Genomic DNA, 26,214 nt, shown 5'->3' with positions numbered 1-26,214 from the left:
TATTTTACTAAAATTATAAATTATATTGATTTATTCCAACAATTTTAGCCCTCTATTTAATCTTTTTATCTCATTTAGTTATTTAAGTTTATTGACGGCAGTCCACATGTATGATCGTCAACAATTAAATAATTTTTAAAAGTTTAAAAATAATTACTTGCGACAAGTTAAAGTTAATAGACGTTGACTTTCTATCTATTTTGAGGTGATTTATCAAACAATATAAATTTAAAAACTAGAAGAGGTGAAAAATTAAATATAAAGTAAAAATAATTATTTTTATATAAAATTGGATAACAAAATAAATTATTATGCGAAACGTGAGGTGATGAATCTAGTTGTAAAGGGGGGAGGATATCTTTGTAGGTCCAATCCTTATTGAGCCACATATGTGAAGCTAGCCCAAGAGATGAGGTTTTTGTCAATATTCTGTTTCGGAACCCAATGACTGAGTGGAAATAATAGAAAGAGAGAAAAGCAACGAATTGAACAGCAAGGGCAACCAGATTCAAAATAGTGATGGCCAAGAGAGGAAGAAGGATTTGGAATACCACTTATAGGCCGTAAGTGAAACTACCATGCAACAACAACGTAATTGAATAGGGGTTGTCTCTCATGTTGCCTTCCCAACTGCGGTTCCAATGTCGTCGCCTAATACCAATTTCATGATATAAGGTAGGGAACAATACCTACCAAACTGTGTTCTCAACAATTGTAACAAATCCAAACATTATCGACCCACTAGAAAGCTATTGATGGTAATACTTTTAATTTCCCATATTTGGTTATGAATCTGAATCTCCTATTCTTAATATGATTCTTAGTGATGAATCATATTTTTCTTACTTGTTCTATTTTTATTTTCCTATTTTCTTAACCCTATATGTCGAATGTTTGGTCTGCAAACAAAGCGATGTTCATGATTGCCAAAACCTGCGTTATAGCAATAAATATGTTATTTGTTTTTTTAATCTGCGATTGTAAATCTAATTTAGTGAGCTGAAATAATCGGAGCGAAGCCAGAAACTTTTTTAGCGGGTTGGAATTGAATTATAAAATTTTAAGAAATTAAAATATAAATTTATCATGTATTAACTTATAATTTCGTTATTTTTTAAAAGACTAAATAGAAAGAAAATTTTTTTAATTTTTAAGAGGATCAAAATATAATTTTTACTATAAATTAAATTATAATTTTATTATTTCTATATAGACTAAACTATAAGTTTTTATTTTTAAGGGCCAAGGCCTGACAACCTCCTCAAATAATTCAACTTTTGTGTTGAATCAAGTTGAATTTTGAAAGTGAAATTTTATAAAACTTTAGCTAATTTTGAGTCCAGTTGGAGCTCAAATTTTGAATAAGTTAAGGCTCCATTTGTTTGCCAGTAAAATATTTTCCGAAAAATGATTTTTGAAAAATGATCTACTTTTCTGGAAATGATTTACTTTTATGGTGTTTAGATGAATCTGTGTAAAATATTTTCAGGAAATCTGCCAAACAACAGAAAATATTTATATTTGAGAATATTTTCTGTTGTTTGGCAGATTTCCTGAAAATATTTCATAAAGGCTGTTTTAAAATAAACAAATATATATTTGAGAATTTATTATCTTTTCATTGTTTAATTGAGTTTATTTTATATATATATTAATAAATTTATATTTTACATTGTTTTTAAATATATTGCAATGATTTATTAAATATTAAATACATAATAATACTCAATTATTAAGCTAGAATATTAACTGTCATAAATTGAAAACAACCAAAGCAAATAAATTATTCCTAATTGTGTTATAAAAAATAAAAACAAAGATTGAATAATTATAATTTAGCTTCCAAACCACAATTAATAGTATAAATTAATAATATTATCCAAGTGCATAATTTGTAGTACACCACATGATAACAACAATATTATCCAAGTGCATAACTAATATTTCACCACATTAAAGTATCAATATATTCAACCTTGAGAAAATTTTTGAAGTCTAATTTTTCTATGTTTCTTACTTTTAACTAAAAAAGCTTTGGCCTCGGATTCATGACCTACAAGATAATCAAACACACTGCAAAGGAAGTCATCATCAAACCCTTCTACCTCCATCGACACCACTTCTTCGTAAAGAAATGGTGTCTTATCCGCAATAAATTGTTCCAAAGCATTAGCAATTTTGCCAAGTTGTTCACCCACAAATTTAATTTGTTCATCAACAACACTTTCTTGAACATTTTTTCTTTTATGTTTAGACGTGCCAGATGAAGATACTTTTGTTCTTACCTCCTCAATCTCTTCATTGTCGCAGTCTATAGGCACTGAATCTTGGTTACCATCATCCAAATCTATGTCAGCAAATGTTCTGGCAAAACCCCCTGTTGCCATATCTTTGCCAACAACCAAAGTCATTTCATCATAATGATCAATGCTTTTATTCAAAGATAGTTCATACTTCTTGTGTGCCTGTTGGATATTATACACAATTAGAATAACAAGTAAAAAATAATTGAAATATATTTATCATATATATACATATATTACCATCATTGCTGCATCATATGTCACTTTATCACATGTGATCATTTTCATGTTATCATCCCATCCAAAACCACTTTCAGCCTAAATTGTGCATATAATCTGCCACTGGTTTTTATAGTCCTCAAATGATTTTCCACATGCTTTACATCACATTGGACTTGAAATCTTTCAGAAATAGCTACGGCAACTCAATTAGTAGAAACTGCTTTGAAAGTGTTAGAAGGCTTATTTCCTTTCTAGGCCTCCTATGCTAGAATTTTCAGAAAAAGATGTTCCATCGGTTTTGTCCACTTGAATTGCTTGGATGTCCCTTCTTTGTTACCCTTACCCATTCTACATTAATAATTGTCATTTTCAATCATTTCAATATCCAACAAGTTTAAAACATAATAAATTCAATGTCTAACAAATTTAAAACATAATAATTTCAAAATCCAACAAACTAATTTCAGTATCATTACCCAACCAATATTAAAAAAATAATTTTAATACTAAAACATACATAACATAGAAACAATAACCCTAAGCCCTAAACCTACCTAATATTTCTAGCCATATAATCAGTCCAAATAGTTTGTGCAATTTCCTCTCTCTTAGCAGACCATTCTCTTGCTTCTTCTCTTTCTTCTCACTCCGTAAGAGTTGGTATTATCAAATCAGACTCAGGCTCCTTGTATAATCCTTGATTAAGTAAATCACTAGGATCAACTCCTATTATATGATTATGAATGATACAACAAGCCAAAACTATATCTACTTGAGTTTGAAAATTCCAAAATGGTTCAGCATCTAACACACGAAACCGTTTCTTCAAAATCCCAAAAATACGTTCAATAGTGATTCGCAATGATGAATGTCGAAGATTAAAAAGTTCCTTTGCATTTTTTGGCCCTTGAGCACTAAAATCTTTTAAATGATATCGGACACCACGATATGGGGTAATATATCCATTTTGAATGCCATATCTAGCATTAGCAAGATAATATTTACCTACAATTTTACAAAACATAATTATTACTAATAAGTTATGAGCTTACTTGAACTATTTGGTATTTAATGTTAATTCTTACCTTCCAGAATTCTTAATCCTCTTGCGCGTGAAAGTGCATCACTTAAAATAGGAGAATCATGTGCACTACCTTCCCAACTAGCTAGAACACAGAAAGTTTCAAATCAAATGTAATGGCAGCCAATACATTTTGTGTCGTCCCCCCTTTGCGGCTACGAAATCTTCCTTCAATGCTAAGTGGAACGGATGTACGAACTTGAGTTCCATCTAATGCTCCAATACAATCTTTAAAATAAGGATAAAACCTTGGATTGTTTTTGATTTCACTAGGATTTGACTCATCAGGTAATCTAATAATTAGTTTATACAATTTCAAAATAGCTCTCAATACAACCCTAAAGTAACGGTGAATTGTTTCAATTGATCTATAATATCTAGATCCAATCACTCGAAACCTTACATTATGACAAATTATATGTAAAAATATAACTACTTGCTCCCTACATTCACCAATTTAGTTGATTGAAACAAATTATTTCTACTAAGAATATCACACAAATTGAAAAAGCCAGTCGGTCTCTTCCTTATCACATCAATACAATGCTAGCTAGTCACCACTATATAAAATACTATTAATATAATTTTGTCTTTCATAATCTCGATTCACACAAGGGTAAGAAGCAATTTCCTTCCTATTTTTTAATTTTTTAATCCAAAGAGCCCCAAAAGCTAAAACTGAAGCCACGACTCCGACGATTGCATTCTGATCTTCATTACGATCCATCTACACAAAATAATGCCACACAAATATTTGATCACTACAAAAAAGATGCAAGCTTACCATAAGATCACACAAAAATTTACAAATTAATATGCAATTATTACAAATCAATGTGCAATTAATTTGAAAATTAATAATAATATGATCTACCTTAAAGAAATGGCATAATGAAATCAATTTAAAGACTTATTAAGGATTTAAACCGGTTTTAAACCTAATTTTAAATTTATTTTATACTACGAGATTTAGATTTTTAACCCTTTGAATCTATGCTATACTATTTAGCAAAATTCATATTTCTACTAAATATATTTTATATTTAATTCTTATTTAATATTGTAAATTATTACTTGCTAGATCATGCCATTTAACATTTATTGCAGTTATTAGGGATTATAATATCCAAAGGACTTTTATTGGCATGTGAGTACATCCACCATGGATGGAAGTGGCAAAATTTTCATGTGAGATGGAGAAAAAGTGAGTGTATTTATATAATATAAAAATCAAAATTACATGTATGTAATAAAGACTGGGCTTTTTGCTCCCTTCGTCATTGAATCCAGCATCATCCATTTGCTTTTCTTTTTTCTTTGTCGAGGAATGACTTAAGTAATAGCGAAATATAAGAGAAATAAATAGGATCAAAATTGTCTTCTTTTTTATTTTTTATTCAATTAAATATCTCTAAAAATTTTAACATTATTTTTATATTATAATGATGATAATTAATAAATTTCTTAAGTCAAAAATATCTTTTGTTTTTTTATTTATTATCTCTAACTAAAAATTTTAACAGTATTTATATCTATCTATAATATAAACTAGTTTTTTACAACAGAATATTAAAATTTTAATGACTTTAATGTTTTTGGTATATTTGCTTTCATTGTTCGTTTGGTGGTTTGAATGGATTATAATTTGCTCTCATCCACCATGGATGGGTGCTTTTATCCTCATTTTAGAAAATAGTTAAAAAGCTCTTCACTTTTTTTCTTTTTTTCCCTTTCAAATTTCCCCCTCCCAAAAGAAGAAAAAAACATCATGGTTATGGACAAGAAACCAAACAGATTGTCTCAAACAACAGTTATCAAACAAATTTATAATTGTGAGCACTATATTAGAAAAAGTTACTTACCTTGGGTTTCCAAAGCACTATATTAGAAACCAAACAAATTGCCTCAAACCTATGCTGAATGCCTGCTCCAAGTGTCTAACTAGGAAAGTATATCGCAATGGTCTTTGCCTTAAACAAATTCTAACATTATTCAGCTTTGAATTATCAAATCCTACTTTCCCGAAACACAACTTCTGAAAAATATTTGGAACTCCTAAGCTACCTAAAATAACAACATTTGCAACAAAATGTTCATATTGATTTTCTTCGATAAAACAAAAGGTTTTTAAACAAACAGAAAATGAAAAAAAAATTGGAAACAGACTATTAAATTACACTTAGACATGGATCATAAGTCTTGAATTTTGACAATATTCGGAACCAACAAGAACAATGTTTACAATTCAAGTAACAAAGCAAAACAAAAGGATGCAACCGAGACCATGGTACCAAGTGAAAAGCATGTGAATAAATGTCAGGGAAGATTCAAGGCATCAATATTATTTCCTAAACACAATTGTAAAACAACTCATCATCTTCTTACACTTTGTTATGAAGGAGAAACAATGCAACTTCAGTTACAGTAATCAACTTTTCCCTCAACTCATTTCAAATCAAACATTGATATTATCATTATGTCAAAGCCTCAAACTTAAATATGTATGAAGTAAACTATAGTTATATGACTCAACTTTATTACTTGGAAAATCCGAAGACAATAACTGTATAACAAAGCGTCGTACTCTCCTGATTATAAACAAGAAAAGCTAAAACTTCATTCAAAGTACTTACAGAAGTTAATGTGATGAATCTTCAAAGCTCTCGTTAACAACAATTTTACTTAATTTTCTACTATAAATGCTTGAATGGGTGCTTATGATTTGAACATCTACAAAATTCAATCTTCAAGTTTGACACACAACTTGCCCATACTTGGACTCTTATAGAATGAAGTCATCAATGATTCTGGAGATTTTGTAAGCTTCAATAATAGAGATAACCCAAAGTTAGCTAAGACACCTTCACTAAAATCTCCAATAAAACATGGAGTCTGAAGGTTCTTTATTACTGAACATACATACATACATACATACATACATACATACATATATCTGTATTTATAGACAAAACCAAAACTAAAGCAAAATCTACAAAAAAAAAAAAAACTAAAGTATAATCCTCAACAAACAAAACTTGCCTACTAATCCCAATATGGTTACTTTTGTCACTCTTGTCACTCTATTGCCTGTTTGTGGAAGGATTGGAGATAATGGCAAACAAGACTTATTCATTTGTCAAGTATAAAATATAAAAAAGATTTAAAAGGCACTACAGAATGTAGATTATAGGGAAAATGCACATGGAATGTATTGGTAACAAGGTAGGACTCGCAAGTCAAAGAAAATTTACTGATAAATATTACAGAGAATCATATAAAAAATTGGCTTCCACAACCATTAATCAGTAAATGCTGAAAGGCTATGAGTAACCAAAGTAAACCCTCCATCAACAGCCAAGTTTTGGCCTCTGAATAAACAGACTCATCAGAAGCAAGAAATAACACTATCTCTGTCATTAATTGGTAAATTGTTAATTTTGGATTCAAACCCAATTCTTTCTCCATATCTCTCTCTCTTTTTCATATATTTTTTTTGGAATAAATCACAGCCTTTCCCCAATAAGTACAAAAATAAACAAAAACAATCACATATTTCTTTCTTTTTTTTTGTTGTTACCTTCGAAAGAGGAAGATGAAAGTCGTCCTTGACTAGTGGTGCAGTGTAGATTTTGACAACGAAAGGTGAAGATGGGAACATCAAAGATGAACGCCAGTGTCTGGTGTTAAGAACCGTTGCTGGCTGACGGCAAGCAGAAGATTAGGGTGTCAAGGATGGGGGAAGGCGAAGTGTAAAAGGCTTCTTTTCTCAAAAATGTTTTACTAAAATAAAAAGGGTAAGTCATTTTCCTAAAATAAAGGCTTGTTTTCCCGTGTTTTGTAATAGGTTTTACCTTAGGAAATTACTTTTAGCTAAACAAACACTGGAAAAGGCTGAAAAGCTTTTACGAAAAAGCTTTTACAAGTAAAAAAATGGAGCTTAAATTTACTAGGCTCAATTGCACTTCTAAAAAAATATTATATTATATTTTTTAGGGTACATAATTTGATACGGAATGAACAGAGAAAGCGGAAGAAGGATCGAATTCAAGTTGTCTAACTTGAAAAGGAAAGATTTGGATCTGATTTGAAAAAAAATAAACAAATTTAGTAATAAAGAAGTTGAAAATAGTAAAAGAAGAAATTTGAAAACAAATAACAAATAATAATATAAAAATAAATAAATAGACAAAATTTAAAGTGGAAGATGGATTGAATAAACCGATGGTTATGATGGATAGAAGGATAAATGTCCAATTGAACCTTTTGAGATATAAATTTGTAACGCCTCAATAATCATAAGTTGGATTTGTTAAATTTTGTCATAGCTGAGTGCTTGGTTTGGTGGCTAAAGGTGCTTGGATTTGTTAAATTTTTTCATAGGAAAGAAGTGGTGCCAAAAATACAAAGTGTGGAAGACTTGGAGATAGAAGTTTAAAGAAGAGATTTTATAAACACAAGACTCTATTTAAATTTGAATTATATTAGGATTATTGTTAAGATTATTATTTAGATTTAATTTCAACTTTTATGTTTATTTATCTTTTAGAATTTAAATAGGAACAAACTAGGTTTTCTAAGTACTATAAATAGGGGATAGAGTGACACAAATTTCACTCATCTTTTCTGTAAAAGCTCTAGCTTTTGTTCCTTTCATTTATTCAATAAAATTCCATTTTTGTTAAGTTTATTTTTTTCCCCCAAAAAGCATAAGCCACTAAATTCATCTAGCCAAAAGTTGTCAAGATTCCCCAAAAAAGGGTTCATGAGGCTTAGAATCCAGAATTAGCCTTCTCAATGAATATTCATCATTTCTCCGCACTACGGGACTAACGTTTCCGTCCATGTCCCTTCAAAAGTGATTTTTTTTATTTTATGCAAAGGCGGCCGCTTTGTTTGTTTTGGGAAGGTTAAAGTCAGTTCGTTAGCTTACTGCGTCATTGGTTGTCGAGCCCAAGAGACAAAATGGCATGGCATTCGCCATTGTGAAGTGATGATCTAGTGTAAGGCGGTCCCACAAAAGTGACGGTTGGCTAGAGCCAGGTTCCTTTATATTGTAATTCTAAAATCTAAGTGGAGCTAGTGGTCGTAGGCGTCTTCTTCCACTATAACTAGCTTATTCTGTTATGAGAAGGATCATCTAAAAGCTTAGGATTGAACCCAAGGAGAATCGAGATAACTGGAGGCTGGAATCTCTCCATCAAAGACTCTTTTTTCTCAACTTTATTTATTTTTGCAATTTCAATTTCAATTTATGCAATCTTAATTCATCCAAAATTTTAATTATATATTTTTTTATTTTTTCCAGGTACACCGTTTTGTTGGGTACGACTCTGCTCGGGATCTCGAGGAACAGGAATTTGTGCAAACCCAGTCCCTGAGGATTTGACCCTACTTCCCTTATACTATTGTTTTCGTTATTTTATAGGGATAGGATATTTTTGGTGCTCTCAACGACGCATCATTAGCTCAAGGGTAAGTGTTTCCTATCGATTTGGAAAGTTTTTAAGGGTTAAAAATAGGTTGGGTTGATTGTAACGTTTTTGCGAGTCAGATTTGGTATTGATTTAAGTGTTTGATTTGGTGAACTAATAGTCGTTCTTAGGTTCTGGACGACTCGTGGAAGTTTTAGCATCAAAATCGAACCAGGTGTGTAACGAAAATGCGAGAAAACGGCAATATGTGAAAGCTAAAAGTTGGGCTTGTTGATGTCACACGGTTGTGTGGTAGGCTGTGTGTGACACACAACCATGTGATGGGTGTGTGTGAGGCCATGTGGGCCATACAGGCAAGGCCATTTTTGGCATGTGGGCCCACACGGACATGTGGGGTCAAATTTTAGAATTTTTTCCTAGGGTTGTACATGTAGTCTCGATCGACTGTGGGCATTCTGTAGGGTCGATATGCATGGTATAAGCCTTAAAGCATGAAATCTGCTCTGTTAGATTGAAATTGACGCAAATAACATTAATATGAGTATTATGAAATACGGTATGTATGATTTGTTCTATTATGTGTAAGCATGTGTAATATATGTTATACGAGCATGCATGATATGTTAATATTGATATCTGTTAATCTGTTTTATTTGATATTCTGTCTGTATCTGGTTATGGGGCGAGATTTGTATTATGAAGAGGAGGTGCTCTGTGTGAGGCGATATCTCGCCATTATACTGGCAGCATTCTTGCAATTATTCAGAAAATTATCATATAGACACTATGCGATATGTAAGGCTGGGTAGGTATTTTATACCCTACGTTGTGTGATGGGATGGTCAGAGTTGGTGTGTAGAGGATGGGGATAGGATTTTGCATAGTTGTATCTATATAATTCTAATTCTAAAAAAGGTTTGCATTTGTATCTGTTCTGTATGAGATTGAATCTAAATCTCTGTTTATATGCGCGTTACACACTGAGTTTCAAAACTCACTCTCTGTTTGTTTGCTCTGTTCAGGTAACCCTCAGATGTAGGCGGGTCAGTGTGACGAAAGCTTAGTGGTGACCACATATCCATAAAATTTCATTCTTTTAAAATTAGTTTAAACTTTTCTGGTTTTTTTTAGAGTTTTGTAATTTTGGGACTCTTTGAACTTTTTGGGACTGTTTTTGGTTTTGGATTTCATTTTGGTTTTCTAAGCGTAACAAATGAATAAATAGTTTTTCTGAAAATAACAACTTTTCTGAAATAACGGTTTTCAATAAACAATTTGATTTGCCAAAATATGACATTTTAAAGAAACCCTGCTGCAAAACTTTCAGTTTAATAGAAAGGCGTAAATGAGCTACAATCTTAAATCAAATAAGTATATCAATAAGCTTTCCAAACAAATAAGGCATACTAAGTAACAACGGTTACGATGATTTGCAAAAAATAAAGAAGTCGTTTTTAAATTTCTTCGTAACTCTTCCAGATTCGGCCATAACGTTTAGACCGGGTTTGGAGTGTTACAAAATCCCAAAAAACTTAATTAATGCCTCTAATCAACCCTCCAAGAAATAATCCTTGGCAAATTGAAGGGTGAAGAATGGATTCCCACGACTCCTTGAAGAAAATCGAGAAGAAAACTACTTCTAAAAACCATAAGAAAGAAATCTTGCACAAGAAACAAACTCCCAGAGTTAAAAACTTTATTAATGAAAACAATTGTCTGCTTAATGAACAATGAAGAAGCCTTTATATAGGCTAGCTAAGTACATCCAAATAAAACTCTAAAGTATACTAAAACTCTAATTAATCTAAACAAGAAGTAGTTTTAAACCCAACTTTTTTGTTAACATAAAACTCCTAAATAACTTAAAATACTTAATAATTATAAAAAATTCGTAATAATAAAATAATAAAATAATAAGAGATAATAAATACAATATTTGGCTCATGTATAAAAAAAAATTTAAGCCTAGGACCCGAACCCAATATGAAACGCCTAAGCTTGTGGGATTGATTAGGGTCCTTATAATGACGCCACATGGGCTTGTCATCATAGGATTGAAAGTTTAGGCCCACAAACAAAATTAATCCCTTCTAATTCATCATTGCTCCAAAATCCATTGTCTTGAAGCTTAAACTCTTCTTCTCGAATATTTTTTTCTGATAAAGTCTTGAACAAATAAGTTGAGGTTTGACTTTAGCTGCTTGGATTTGGATCTCGTGATTGGGCCTTGAAGGAAACTAATCCCATCTCTATTATGACCTTTGAATTGGACGAAGCTACTCATATCATTCCCCTCTTCCACAAAAGGATTCGTCTTTGAATCTGCAATATCAAAAGGAGAAAGGTCAACAACATTAAAAGTGGCACTAACACTGTACTCACTGAGAAGATCGATTTGACATGCATTATCGTTAATGCACTTGAGTACTTGAAAAGGTCCATTACCACATGGGTTTAACTTAGTCATGAGTTTAGTTGGAAATCATTCGTTTCTCATATTGACCCAAACCTGATCACCAGGCTCAAAGATAACTTGCTTGCGCCCTTTGCTAGCTTTGTTGGCATTTGCTTCATTTATTTTGGTGATTCATTGTCTTGCTTTCTCTTGCATGGATTTCAGCAATTTAGTTTTCATCTCTCCATCTAAATTAGAAATGTTTTCTATAGGCAATGGCACAAGATCAAGTATAGTTAGTAGATTAAAACCATAAACAAGTTCAACTGGGGAATAGCCAGTTGTAGAGTGAATAGATTGATATATGCAAATTCAACAAATGGCAAACATTTTTCCCAATTTTTAAGGTTCTTACCAACAACAACTCGTAGTAAAGCACCTAAGACTCGAACATTAGTTTGTCCATTGGTTTGGGGGTGACATGTAGTAGGATATAATAATTTAGTACCAAGCTTACCCCACAACACTATTCAAAAGTGACTTAGGAACTGTACATCTCTTTCAAATACAATGGTGCGAGGTATCCCATCTAGGCACACCACTTTTCTAAAGAATAAGTCAGCCACATGTATAGCATCATCTATTTTGTGACAAGGAATTAAGTGAGCCATCTTTGAAAACCTTCTAACAACAACAAAGATACTATCTTGACCCTTTTTAGTTCATGGAAAATCAAGAATGAAATCCATGGATAAGTCTACCTATGGAAAAGAAGGAATAGGCAAAGGATTATAGAGCCCCTGAGGCATTACCTTTGATTTTGCTTGTTTACAACCAATACATTTAGAACATACCTTTTCAATGTCCTTCTTCATGTGCGGCCAATAAAAATGTTAATATCTAGTGTTTTGGCGACACCAAAATGTCCCATTAAGCCTCTATTATGTTCCTCACGAACTAATAACTCTCTCATGGAACATTGTGGAACACATAACCTATTTAGGCGAAAAAGAAACCCATCTACAAGATAAAACTTGTTAAAGGCACCATTCTCACAATTGGAAAAAAATATTTGCAAAATTAACATCATTTAAGTATAAATCATTTGATATGATCAAACCCTAAGACTTGAGCATTTAATGTAGCTATCAAAGAATATCTACGAGATAAGGCATTAGCAACTACATTTTCTCTACAGGTTTTGTATCTAATTACATATGGGAATGTCTCTATAAATTCTACCCATCGAACATGTCTCTTGCTCAACTTACCTTGTCCTTGTAACCATTTTAGGGATTCATGATCTGTATGGATAATGAACTCATGTGGCAGCAAATAATGTTGCCAAACTTGTAGAGCTCGAACTAATGCAAGCAACTCATTGTCATAAGTTAAGTAGTTTAATTGCGCCCCATTCAGTTTTTCACTGAAATATGTGATTAGTCTTATTTCTTGCATCAACAAGACACCAATTTCAATACCTGAAGCATCACATTCAATTTCAAAAATATTAGAAAAATCAGGTAATTCAAGAACCAGAGCAGAACATAATTTATCCTTTAAGGCTTGAAAAGCCTTTTCCTGAAGCTCTCCCCACATAAAACCCACAAACTTTTTAATAACATCAGTTAATAGGGCGGAAATAGTGGAGAAATCCTTCACAAAATGTCTATAAAAACTTGCTAAACCATTGAAAGATCTCACCTCGGTAATTGATTTACGAGTGGACCACTCCCTAATTGCCTTTACTTTGTCCTTATCAACATGAATACCTTGAGCACTTATTAAAAAACCTAAAAAGATTAGTTTATCACAACAAAAACTGCATTTATCAAGGTTGGCAAATAACTTTTCAGTTCTCAGAATGTCCAAAACAAATTTAACATGGAAAACATGATCATCTAAAGAAGTTGAGTAAATCATAATATCATCAAAATATACTACTACAAATTTACCCAAATAAGGACTTAAAACATAATTTATTAATCTCATGAAAGTATTAGGTGCATTAGTTAGAATAAAAGGCATAACAAGCCACTCATATAATCCAAACTTAGTTTTAAATGTTGTTTTCCATTCGTCCCCTTCCCTCATGTGAATTTGGTGATGACCACTTTTTAAATCAATTTTAGTAAAAATTGTTGAACCCTATAACTCATCAAGCATGTCATCAAGTCTAGGAATTAGATGTCTATACTTTACCGTTATTTTGTTGATTGGGCGGCAATCAACGCACATTCAGAATGAACCATCATTCTTAGGCACCAATAGGACAAGGACGACACAAGGGCTCAAACTTTCTCTAACGTACCACTTTTGTAATAACTCTTTCACTTGTCTTTATAACTCCTTTGTCTCCTCTAGGTTGCTTCGGTAAGCTAGACGATTTGGAATGGTTGCACCGGGTATTAAGTCAATTTGGTGCTCTATGCCTTACAGAAGTGGTAAACCTTCAGGTGCCTTGTTGAAAACATCCTCATAATCCTACAAAAAGAGATGTAAAGACACTAGGAAACAAATCATTAAGGTTAGCTAAAGATAAATAATTTTGCCTAAACCTCACAAGGATACAAGGTTGTTTGTGATATAGGGCTCTCCTCACATCTTTTTTACTTGTAAATAAATTTTGCACTCTGTTTTTACCATTAGAGGGTTCACTCACCATTGGGCTTTGTATTTTGACTTTTATCACTAATGGCTTCTTTTCTCTCTGTATTTTCAATTATATCTTTCTTCCCTATAACCCCCTCATAAAAATTTTTCATCTTGAGTTGGTCATTGTGTACATCTTTTGGATCCAAATGGGCTAGAGTAAATTTCTTCCCTTTAAACACAAGGGAGTAACGATTCTATTTGCCATGGTACACCACATCATGATCATATTGCCATGGTCTACCAAGAAGCAAATGGGTGGCATGCATGGGAACTACACCACACCAAATCTCGTCAAAATAATTCCCAATTTTGAATGCAATTAAGGACTATTTAACTACTTTAACTTCTGAATCTTCATTAAGCCATTATAAGTGATGTGTCTTAGGGTGTCTTTGACAAGGTAAAGATAAAGTATCCACTAAAACTACTCACCACATTGGCACAACTACCACTAACAACAATAAAAGAACACAACTTTCTTTGAATCAAGCACCGAGTGGAATATGTTAGTCTGTTGCACTTCATTAGAATTGTCCTTTACTTGAATACTAAGGGATTGTCACACTACAAGATAATGGGACTTAAGCAAATCCTCCCCATCAGTAGGAGGTTCCAAAACCTCTTCATATTCTTCCTCGTCATCATAGTCACAAACAACATTAGTAGCATTTAAATCGTCATTCTTAGAATTAGAAATAAAGGTACCATCATTACTTATCAACATTACCCTTTTATTGGGACAATCACGAGCATAATGTCTATTTCCATTACATTTGTAGCATTTAACATCACAAGAATGATTCGAAGTAGGTTTAGAAAAAGTACTAGAAGGTACCTGTACAATAGAAGAAGTACCTTTAGGTGGCGCCCCATCTTTCCAACTAAGTCATTTAGTATCGTCTTTAGATGGAGGTAGACGATTCATTTATGACGGAATGAATTTTGAGCCCTGAAAGGTAGATGTTGATGTACTCAAATTAGACACGTGACCCTATGAACGATTTTTAGATTTTTATTTCAATCGTTCTTCAATCGTACAAGCTTTTTGAATTGCTTCGTCCAAATCAATAAAAGTTTGAAGATCTAAAATCTCAGTGATATTTTCATTCAACCCATTTACAAATCGAGCTATAGTATCTGCCTCCTCATCTTTATTAGCTTGTTGCACCAAAATTTTCATTGCATGAAAATATTCCATCACAGATTTATTACCTTGAACAAGATTTTGAAGCTTCTGTTTGTTGTCCCTATAGTAATAAAGTAGTACATATTGTTTTCGCATGGTTCGTTGTTGTAATAGGCCCAATTTGCCCTGCCCGTAGTAAAAAAATAAAAACCAAACAAAAATTAATAACAATCCAAAATAGCCCAATAACCCAAACAGATCCTAAACTACCCAAACCATTAGCCCAATACAAGCCCAAAAAAAAGTTTCAAAGAAACCCTAGCAGTATGGCTCCTAGCGCCGCAGCAGTAGCGCCTCTCTAATCTCTTTCGCACACGTATGATGCCTTCACACGCCTCAGCCGCCGTTCCAGCAAGCCATCAAGCCGCAATCAACCTCTGGCCTCGCGTGCGCGCCACTGCCACTCGCGCGAGCCTCCGTATGCACACGTCCACTGCTTCGTACGACACCTGCAAAGGACAAAAACGAGCAATGCAACAGAGGCAACAAAAAAAGGAGAAATAGAAATAACAGAAATAGCAGAAGAGATTTTGGGGGATTTTTTTATTTATTTTCATTTTCTTTTCGATTCGTTTATATAAGACCGATTCTAACACGGTAAAGGGATCCTTTTTTTTTACAGAAATTGAATACAGAAACAAAAAAATTCAAAGAAAATTTCGTAAGGTTTTTTAGTCTCTCTTCGTTTTTCTCTAATTTTCTTTTATTCTTTTGTTCATTGCTAGTGTAAATAAAGAAAAGAAAAAGGAAGTTTAGAGGAGGAGTTTACCTTTGTTGCGGAGCCGATTCCTTGTCTTCTCCGTCGTAATCAGAGATCGAGCGAGGGATCGGAGAGCCTTTGAATGGAGGCCCGAAACGGCGCAGAGGTGTTAGAGTTTTTTTTAGGTTTTCTTTAAAAATGAAGAAGGTTAGGTTTTTTTTAGTTTCTGAACAGGATAAAACGTCACCGGATAGAGCCAATGCAATGGCTTTGAAACAGCAGCGTTCTAAGAGCCTAACCCGCGTGTGTGACCCGACCCGGGGAGGATCCGTGCACTTTCGCTCGTTGGTCTTTTTGCGCAATCAGTCCTCCCTTGTTTTGTATTGTTCTAATTTGATTTTCTGCAGTTTTTCGATTCATACTATATAGTTTACTCTGGTTTCAATTTGGTTCATTGTTAAACGGCAACGTTTTCATTACTTGAATTTGAATTCTTGAATTTTTATGTTTAATTACTGTATTAGTCCTTATGTTTTCGATTGATTGCAGATTTAGTCTTCTAAGTGCTGTATTTTGATTTAATCATTTTTATTTTATTTTTATTTCTCATTAGTCATAATGTTTTGTTAAATTTCATAAATATTATTGGCTCTTATAGTGAATATATTAAAGAAAATTTCATTCAAATTTAGTTTTTATATACAACATAATGTAAAATTAATTTAGTATTTTTAATATGTTTATTTTAATAAATTTTAAATATTAGGATTAACATTGTTTTAAAATTTATCCTTTTATTTTTAAACTTTATATCATTATATGTTTCATTATCTATATGTAAAATTGTTGTTTTTATAATAATTTGACATACTTTGAACATATTTTAGTAACTCATTTTGATATAACTTAACTTTCTTTTGATATAATGTTTTGAATGCTACTATATGTGCTATTAAATTATTCTAAAAAATATATATTATTATTTTGATGTTTGATATTATTATGATTATAAATTTCAAGTATTTTTATATCTAGATATGTACTTTAGGTCAATTTTAGTTATATATAATTTACTTCTTTCAAAACCTATCTAGGTAATTATTTTTTTAAATCATATATGTATTTAAACTTTTACATGGTTATTTTATATGTGTTATTTGAGGTAGATTAATAAATGTATTGCTTGTTTCAAATTTATTTTACGTATTATTATTCCATAATGTTATTCTTTTGTTTTAAGTCTATTTTGAGTTCATGTGTAAATGTTTCAACTTAATAATGTTGTTATTAATGAATGTTGTTGTATTTAATTCATTTGATATTTGGCATTTAGGATTGATATTTGCATAATATGATAAAATTGTTGTAGCCATTTTTGTTTGGATTTATTCTTTGTTTATTTTTCCTCAATATGTATCTAGATTATGAATTGTATCTTTTACATTAAGTATTGCTATTCAATCGGGTTTCATTTGTAAAAAGTTGTATTTTATTAAAGCACTACAATCATGCTATTTCATAATCTTCAAAAGAAAGGCTTGGTGTTCATCGTTTTTGATTGGATTGTGCCCTAACTTACTGGGTTTCAATTCTTTCCATGAATTTAGACGGCCAAGTACTTATTTTGTTAAAACCATACAATTTCAAAATAAAATTTTTAAGATTTCAAGATGTCGGATCCTAACTTACTGGATATGACATTTTGTTATCTCGATTTTAAGATAAAGGCAATATTTGATGTTTAAGAATTTCGGGAAATTAAACCCTAACTTATTGGGTTTTAATTTGCTGCTTGACCCAAATAATCAAATATCCTTCTCAAATGCATGGTTTTAAAAGTTAAAAGATAAACTTAATTTTGAAGATTAAAAATGTTGTGCCCTAACTCACTGGGTGTGACATTTTATTTTTTTGAAATAAGAGTGTTTTATTATTCAATTTATTCAAGTTAAAAGGATCGTATTTTAAAATCTTTTCAAAATTTTGGCATTAAGACATTAAACAATCAATTCGGTACCAATTTTGGGCGTCACGAGGGTGCTAACCCTTCCTCGTGCGTAACCAACTCCCGAACCTGTTTTTCTCAAAATTCGCATACCAAAAATCATTTTAATGGTGAACCGGTCACACCTTAATAAAAGATCGGTGGCGACTCCCTATTTTTATTTTCAAAGTATATCCCCCTTTTTTCGGAATTAAAAAAAATGGTTTCGACAGCATAGTTCGTTGTAAATCATCTAATGAGTCAATGGATCTCTCATGGTTTATTCGTTGGGACCATAATAGTTGAGTCCACCAACTTAAAGCATAGCTGGAGAATTCCAAGGTAGCTAATGGAACCTTCTGTTCCTCTGAACATTTGCAATATTCAAACAACAACTCAATTTTATTCTCCCAATCACAATAGATGTCAAGATCACACTTGCCGTTAAATAGTGGAACACTGAATTTTGGTTTATTTACAGAAAAGTGGCTACGAGAATTAGTACCGGAGGTTGCATCGCGAGTACACGAGCCACGTTTAATACGTCCAGAAGATTGTCGCGGCTCATAACCATCATCATAATCATCAATCTTATCATCATGGTGAAGAGGCTGCTTATTATCATCATCATTGTTAGTTTCCATTCGAGCTAAAGTTTGACTGAAATTTTGTTGGTCCGCTTTGTGATGAAGGACTTGAGCTTCCAATGTGGTGAACTTATTTTCCAAGTGTTGTTGTGCCTCTTTGAATTCTTGTCGAAGTTCGTTAAGCATTGTTGTAAGTTGGTCCATGGTAACCATGGATAGATCATGCTCATCGTCCTTACTATGTGTACATACCATTAATAGAGGCTAAAATAAAAAACACTTAGAAAAAAATGATCAAAGAAAATTAAACATCACCATTATACACTCGCAATAAAAAAAAACACTAAGAGACAAAGAAAAGAAATTAAGATTTTCTCACTTGTAACTTTTAAAACGTAATCAAACTCAATAATATTAAAAAAGATGTGGGATCACCCTCTAACAAAGTTGACCTAAGGCTCTAAGAAGCCGAATAAGAACTCGACTCCAAAAGAAGTAAGTTGGGTGGAGAAAGGACCTATTAACACAAGAAATGAAAATATGTTAGAATGCATAATAGAATAAAAAAAAAACTAAAACAAAAGAAAACCTAATTCTAGAATCAAAGAAAATAAGCTACCCAACTGAAAACTTGAAACAATGAAAAACAACTAGAAATTTTTTTCGTTTGAGGTATTCCCGATTTCCAAAAATCACAAAATTTAAACCGGAATTTCCTCAAATAATGTAGATTTGATCTAGAAAACTTCAGCACAAAATTCAACCCACAAAATTTTTTAATATATATTTTTTTGCATTTTCTTTTTTTGTCTTTTTTATATCTTTTTTTGTGGGAAATATTTTTGTATACTCTAAAATAGTGCCAAGAAATATTATGTAAAATTTAGATCGTTTGAAAAACGTTCACCCACTGAAAAATATTTTTTCCTGAAAACTTTATGGATAAAAGGAAAAAAAATTTGTTTTGAGATTGTTCGTTGAAAATCAATTTATAAGAACACAAAGACCACCTAAAATGCCAAATCTAATATCAAATGATACAGAATGAACAGAGGAAGTGAAAGAAGGATCGAATTCAAGTTGTACTTGGATTTAGATCTCGTGATTGAGCCTTGAGGGAAACTAATCTCATCTCTATTATGACCTTTGAATTGGATCGAGTTGCTCGTATCGTAATTAAATTATATTATACATAGGCAACAATTTTGGTGAGAATTTTTATAATGAGAACGAAAATTTTATCAATTCTTGAATAAAAAAATGAATATTTTTAAAGCATAGACTTATCATTTATCTTATCTCATTAAAATAAAATATGAAATAACCCTTTTTTTGCTTTTTATTATTTATTTAAATAAGGATATAAAAATTTGAAGATCTTTAAATTAAAATGGAGTATAGATTTGAAAAGAAAACAAAGCTTATGTGTTTAGAAAAACAAACAAATCAGTTTGAAAAATGAGGTTGATTAATTGATTCGCAAATTAGTATGAACTGGTTGAATTGAATTTTTATTTTAGTAATTTATTTAATTAAAAATTAATCAATTAAATTAAAAATCGATAACCTAATCACCAGATTAAAATAAGCATTGATGTGCTTTCTTTATGTATTTAATTTTGTCCAAAATTTTAATTTTAAATGAAAAGAAAAATTCAAGAAGATTATTGAAAATTAAAATTCTGCATTTTATATTCTTATTTAAATGATAAAAAAGTTTAGAAGTTAAAATTTTATTGAAGTAAATAAGTGATAAATCTATTATTTAAAATCCAAGAATTGATAATATATTTGTTCTCATAGTTGTAGGCATCATTGGCCAAATTTTCTATGTTTCCTACAAAGGAAGAAAGAGACCGGATTTGGGATGACGTGGAAGATTGTGAAAGGACCTTCACATTCTTATGAGAGTACTATTGTTCAGTTTAGCAAAAAAAAAAAAAAAAAAAGCAGAGGACTTCCCTCTACACGCGTTTGGTATTCGAGAAAGTGCCTCCCCTCGAGAAAATTTTTTGACTCTATTCCCTTTTTTTTCTCGGGAAATAATAAAAAAACAAACACAATAGCAAAAAGTTCAAAAGGAAAACCCTAACAAATAATAAGCTTCCCAAATGCACCGTCACATCTACCTATCTCGTATAGCATCTCCCTAGCGTCGTCGTTTTTCGTCTCTCCCGCCGATCAGATCAGGCCTCTCACCGGCGAGAGATTGTCGCAGTCTTTTCTCTACTGTTTATTATCACGATTCCCAGGTTTATTTCCTTTCTCTCTCAGTCTAAATACTTTTTCTTTATTTGCTTGATTGTTATATGAAGTGTAAACTATTGGATTTTCCTCAAGTTTTTTGGTGGATATTTTGTGTCTTTCAACTTGTTGATCGCTTACTTGCAATGAGAGGAGCAATGTTTCTGTTTTAATTTGATGAATTTTAGTAAAGAAAATAAAATTTGGCCACTCTTAGTGTAGGCTCTTTTAGAGTAATTTAGGACTTGGTGAGCTCAAATCAATGCCAAAAGGTTCATTTTTGAATGCTTGTGTTTGTGTGAAAGTTAGGTATTGAGCTTGTTAGTTTGAGGTTTAGCCATGCCAATATCATTGATGGTGAATGCCAGGAAAGATCGAGAAGTTGTTAATGTTCTTATATGTTTCGATATTCGGATTCAATTGTACATCTGTTTTCTATTAAATCAGCCATTATAAACTGGTTATAATTGCATTATTTGAAAGCATTTAGTGGCTCAGATGCTAATGTCTATATAAACACTGAGATATAATTATGACAACTCAATTTAAAATTACAAGCAGTGGTCAAGGGTGTACTTTGGGCTTCATTGATGGCATTTTAAGGTCTTTCAGTTTATTGGATTTGAATGGGCAAAATCGAGCCAAATATTATCTTTTTAATAAGCATGGTTGAATAGGCTTTCTCTTATTTTTTATTGTAGTAAGAACAAGTCTGTTTACTTGTATGAATGCTAGAATTTAAGCAGTTCTTTGCATCCATGGATGGTGCTCATATCTATGGTGGGAGAAAATCCAGTCAAATCTTATCTCTTTTAAGAAGTATGATTGGATAGATTTTTATTGTTTCGTTTTGGTTATCATAAATAGGAATCTGTTTATTTTGTATGAGTATAATTTTAAAACTCTTTGCTTCCATTTACTGAATGATTAATGATAGGGTTCATATCTATGATAGGAAGCAAGTTTCTGTTTTGTCCTAGTTTCCAATCCTTTAAGCATCCAATTTGTACAGAATGACACTGCTCATCCTTATTGTTTGATCCTAATTTGCCCACCGTTTACTGTCCTGGTATTTTAAACCTCAAAAGCATCATTCTTTGCTGTTAGGTTGGAATGGTTTTGTGCACTTGCATGTGCTTCTATCATGTTTTGCGGATTACAAGTCCTGTTAGAATGGTTGCATTTATGGTTATACGAATAGGGTTTAACCGTGAGTTTTTCTGCATATAAGGCATAGGGAGCCATAAAGTTCAGTATTTGACTTTTGAATTTTGAATCTTTCATTAGAACTTAGAAGACGCATAATTGTATGCCATAACGGGCTGAGATGAGATGCAAAATGGTTAATGTCAGATGATACCGATGACCCTTCTTTGGCTATGTCTTTCCTTGTATGAATTTTTTTACATTTACTTAGCAATTGAGTGCTTCTGTGTGACTGTCAATTTTCCTTTTTGTTCAACAAAACATGATAAAATTACCCGCTCTGTTATGTACTCTGGAACTTGCAAGAAACTAGGGTAACATATGAAAAGTCGAGAGCATATCAACTGACACATGCCTAATGAAACTGAACAGATACGAGGGCAAGTAAACAATTTCATAATATGGAGATAAAATTTCCAGTGTAGACATTTCATAGACTAAGTCCCATTTAAATTTTTTTTTTTATATGATAGCTGCGAATGCTCCATTAAAATGTGTGCCAAGGAAGGGGGAAATTTCCGGGGTGGGGGGGGGGTGCATGAGGCATAGCCTATAGTTTTTTTATTGAAGTTGATTTTTTGGGACTTCATTTCAGTTATTGTTTTACACTCTCAATTGCAGGCCAACGAAAGGGGGAAATGAGGGGGTTGCATGAGGCATAGCCTATAGGTTTTTTATTGAAGTTGCTTTTTTGGGACTTCATTTCAGTTATTGTTTGACAAAGTAATGTTTATTGATACAACATTGTGCCATCAGTTCAGGTTATTGTTGTTTTATATATTTATATGATCGGAATGCAATGCGACTCTTTTCTTACCTTGTTGTCTGACTGGAGACAAAATGTGTTCTGATCATCTTACCTTTTCTTTCTTTGTTTTTGTTTTTTGGACCTCTATTTAATTTCTGTTGAGCAATGCTTTCTCTTGCACTGTATCATGACACAGCCATTCCTTTTTCCTCGTACTGGTTTAGGAATGAACCACCATGATCTGCAGGCACAGAGAAGGGAGATGAAGCACAAAGGAAGAAATGTAGTCTGGTCAATTGCAATGGACAAGTGTCTAATTGAAGCTCTGGCAGTTCAGGCTAAAAATGGGAATAAAATTGACAAATGCTTTAATGAAAATGCATATACTGCTGCTTGTATTGCTGTGAATTCTCGTTTTAATTTGAACTTGAACAATCAAAAAGTCATTAATCGCCTTAAGACAATTAAGAAAAGGTACAAGGTAATGAGGGATATGCTAAGTCAAGATGGATTTAGGTGGAATCCAAATACAAAGATGATCGAATATGACAGTGAAGATCTATGGAAAAGATATATAGTGGTCAGCATGTTCTGCTTTTTTCCCTCTGTTTTTTTTTTTTTTGGTACATACTTCTTTATGTTACTTCACATATACGAATGTATTCAACAGGCACATCCCGATGCAAAAGGATTTCGTGGAAAGCAGATTGAGATGTATGATGAGCTAAAGATTGTTTGCGGAAATTATCAAGCCCCGAGTCGTTGGGCTAAGATGAAGGACGGAAGTCATCCAATGGGATACAAGAATTTTGAAGAGGATTCTGCTTCTTTCGTATCGCCAAGCTCAGATGATTTAAGTGATACAGATGGGACTGAGTCATATTCTGGGCAACCAGAGTATTTACATGAAGGTAGTCAAGACCCTCCTGTAATGGAACCACTCAGACAACTTCCAAAGCGGCCTCGTGAGTCGGATGTTCTTCAGGAGGCAATGTTGGCAGTGGCATCCAGCATTCGGCGGCTGGCTGATGCAATGGATCAAAGTAAAACTGCAATCAATCCCTCTGAATTGCTACAGGCTGTTTTGGAGATTGATGGTCTGGAAGAAGCTAAACAGATGTATGCATTTGAGTATTTGAATGCCGACCCTATCAAAGCTAGGGCATTCATGACATATAATGTTCGGATGAGGAAGATGTATTTGTTTCGTCAGTTTTGGTGGTGGAAATGAATGACAGGTGCTGAATTTCGAAAAACTTTTGGTATATGATCTATATTAGATGTTGACAAATTGAACCTTATTTCATTGATCATTAGAAATGAATGTACAGATTTCAGATGTAAAGAAACAATCCGGGAGCTATGCCCCTCTTCTTGGAGTGAAGATAGCTGTAGGTGTAAAATCTTGTTACTCAGGGCTGTCGAAGTCGTATGTGAGTATTAAATGAGTATGTTCAGATGTGCCTTACGCATACATATTTCAATGAAAAGTTAGGTGAAGTCAATTTAAAAAAAAAAAAAAAATTATCAAGTTGAATATAACCAAAAATTTTACATCAAACTTGCATATTACACTTGTAAATGGGCAGGACAAGTTGTCGTGTCATGTTGTATCATATTTGTGATTAAAATTTTTCATGTTTATATGAAACTTGATAAGTTAATAATTTGTATTGTATGCATTTTTAAATAATTTATATAAAGTGTGTTTCGGCTTTCCAAATATATTCGCTGTTTACCAAATTAATCCACACGGTTCCTGTAGGCCAATCCCCCTGCTTTGTCAGGGTAGGAAGTCCGTAGGCCTCATAAAAGGTAATCGCAAGCAACGTGCAAAGGTTTTTTTAGGGGCAGACGAAGTTTGGCCCCGAAGGGCAAAGGCAAAAGGAAGTCGTCAATTAGGGATGAAAGTTGGCCTCTTAAAGATAATTGTAACGTGCAAAGGTTTCTTCAGGCTAGACAGAAATTAGCCCTCAAGTGCAAAGGCATAAAGGAGTTTGATTGCAAGACCCACTTGTGAAGCAAGGATGAAAGTCGGCTTTAAAGATCCAGCAGTGCCGGGTGAACGGGTAGAAGAGCGTAGGCCTCTGAAAAGTTAACTGCAACATATAAAGGCTTCCTCGGATCAGAAGGAGATTGGCCCTCAAGTGCAAAGGCATAAAAAAGTTTGATTGCAGGACCCACTTGTCAAGTAGGGATGAAAGTTGGCCTTAAAGATCTGATAGTGCCGGATGAAAGGGTCATTGCTCAATAGATAAAAGTTACTTTTAAGGAAATAATAAGCGTTGATGTAAACGATTGTTATATGCTTGTTATAACATTACTAGCAATAGGTTGTTAACAAGTTGAATAGTTTTTACAGTTTCTAGCGTTGATAAATTTTCTTATTTGTATTTATATTATAAATACGTTGTAAAATATAGGGTAAATATTTGTAAAAGGTGAAACTAGGAAAGCATTGAAGTCCAAACTTTCAGAAGACATTTCAAACAAAAAGATGGGCGAGGCACAAAGGGGGATTGTTCTAATAAAGGATAACACAATTATCTTCTCACATTTCAAGGAAGTCAAAACAAAACTATGCACACAAAGGAAGCTCCAGGTTTCAATTAGCTTATTGGGAACAACACTTGTTGAATGCTAATTATAGCGAGTGTTTACTGTATTTAGTTGGAAATGTTGATTAGGCGAGAGAATTCACGCTAGATGTGGGATAAAGAGACTTCAACATTAGATAGAATATTCAGGGAAGGGTCTTTCCAAAAATATTTTCCTTTTAGATGTGATGATGCATTTGGCATTTTTTTTAAAATTTTATTTTTGCTTAATTATTTTTCAAATTTCTTTGTTGCTGTTCTATTAGTAAAATCCATTTGGGAGTGCCATCTCGAGTCCAAATTAGAGTATATTCAACGAGTTCTCAATTAGCCAAGAAAAGCTTGTTTTGGGGAATAGTTGGAATGAGCTTTTTCCATGCTACACTTGCAGATTGGCAGTCTCTCAATATTTTCGTGTTGACTCCCATATTTGAACAAGATGAATCTTCCGTCAATCCCCTCTTATGCCTTTCACTATTCCTTAACAATTAGTCCTTGCATACAACCCACAAAAAATTGTCCAACTCTATCCGTTCCTTTATACTTCCACACGACTAACCAGGATTTGTCCACGGGTTCCCAAGAACTCTGCTACTAAGGGACACTCCTTTATACTTCCACACATCAACTTGATAGAAAATTTGTGTCTTTGGAGCATTAATCATCGATGATGAACAAATGTGATAAAGGAGGACCATCCCTTGATAGAAAAACAAGTTTCCCTTGCTTCTCCAATACTGCTTTATTAATGCTATAGCCCAACATGATCTCCATCCCAATAATAGATAAATATAATGATAAAAGATCACCCTATCGAATCTACCTTAAATTTTTCTGTAACACTTCCATTCCATAATGGTTGCAACCAAGTCCA

The 26,214-nt window shown here is 32.6% G+C and overlaps 1 protein-coding gene across 4 annotated transcripts; it reads left to right on the top strand.

Moving 5' to 3' along the window:
- Positions 1-20,496: 20,496 nt before the first annotated feature.
- LOC105770599 (uncharacterized) lies at positions 20,497-24,410 on the top strand. 4 transcript variants are annotated; one of them, XM_012591876.2, is made up of 4 exons: positions 20,497-20,797; positions 22,617-22,718; positions 22,968-23,323; positions 23,414-24,410. In XM_012591876.2, exons 3-4 carry the CDS (start codon positions 22,970-22,972, stop codon positions 23,972-23,974), a joined length of 915 nt encoding a protein of 304 aa, XP_012447330.1. In that variant the 5' UTR covers positions 20,497-20,797; positions 22,617-22,718; positions 22,968-22,969; the 3' UTR covers positions 23,975-24,410. The 4 variants fall into 4 exon arrangements, with proteins under 4 accessions (XP_012447330.1, XP_012447329.1, XP_052487758.1 ...); XM_012591875.2 differs by having other exon boundaries at positions 22,617-22,756; XM_052631798.1 differs by lacking the exon at positions 22,617-22,718 and having other exon boundaries at positions 20,498-20,797; positions 23,414-23,981; positions 24,075-24,410.
- Positions 24,411-26,214: the final 1,804 nt, after the last annotated feature.

The sequence above is a fragment of the Gossypium raimondii genome, chromosome 5 (genome assembly GCF_025698545.1).
Source record: "Gossypium raimondii isolate GPD5lz chromosome 5, ASM2569854v1, whole genome shotgun sequence".
Taxonomy (NCBI): Eukaryota; Viridiplantae; Streptophyta; class Magnoliopsida; order Malvales; family Malvaceae; genus Gossypium; species Gossypium raimondii.
This window is presented reverse-complemented; position numbering and strand designations above follow the sequence as displayed.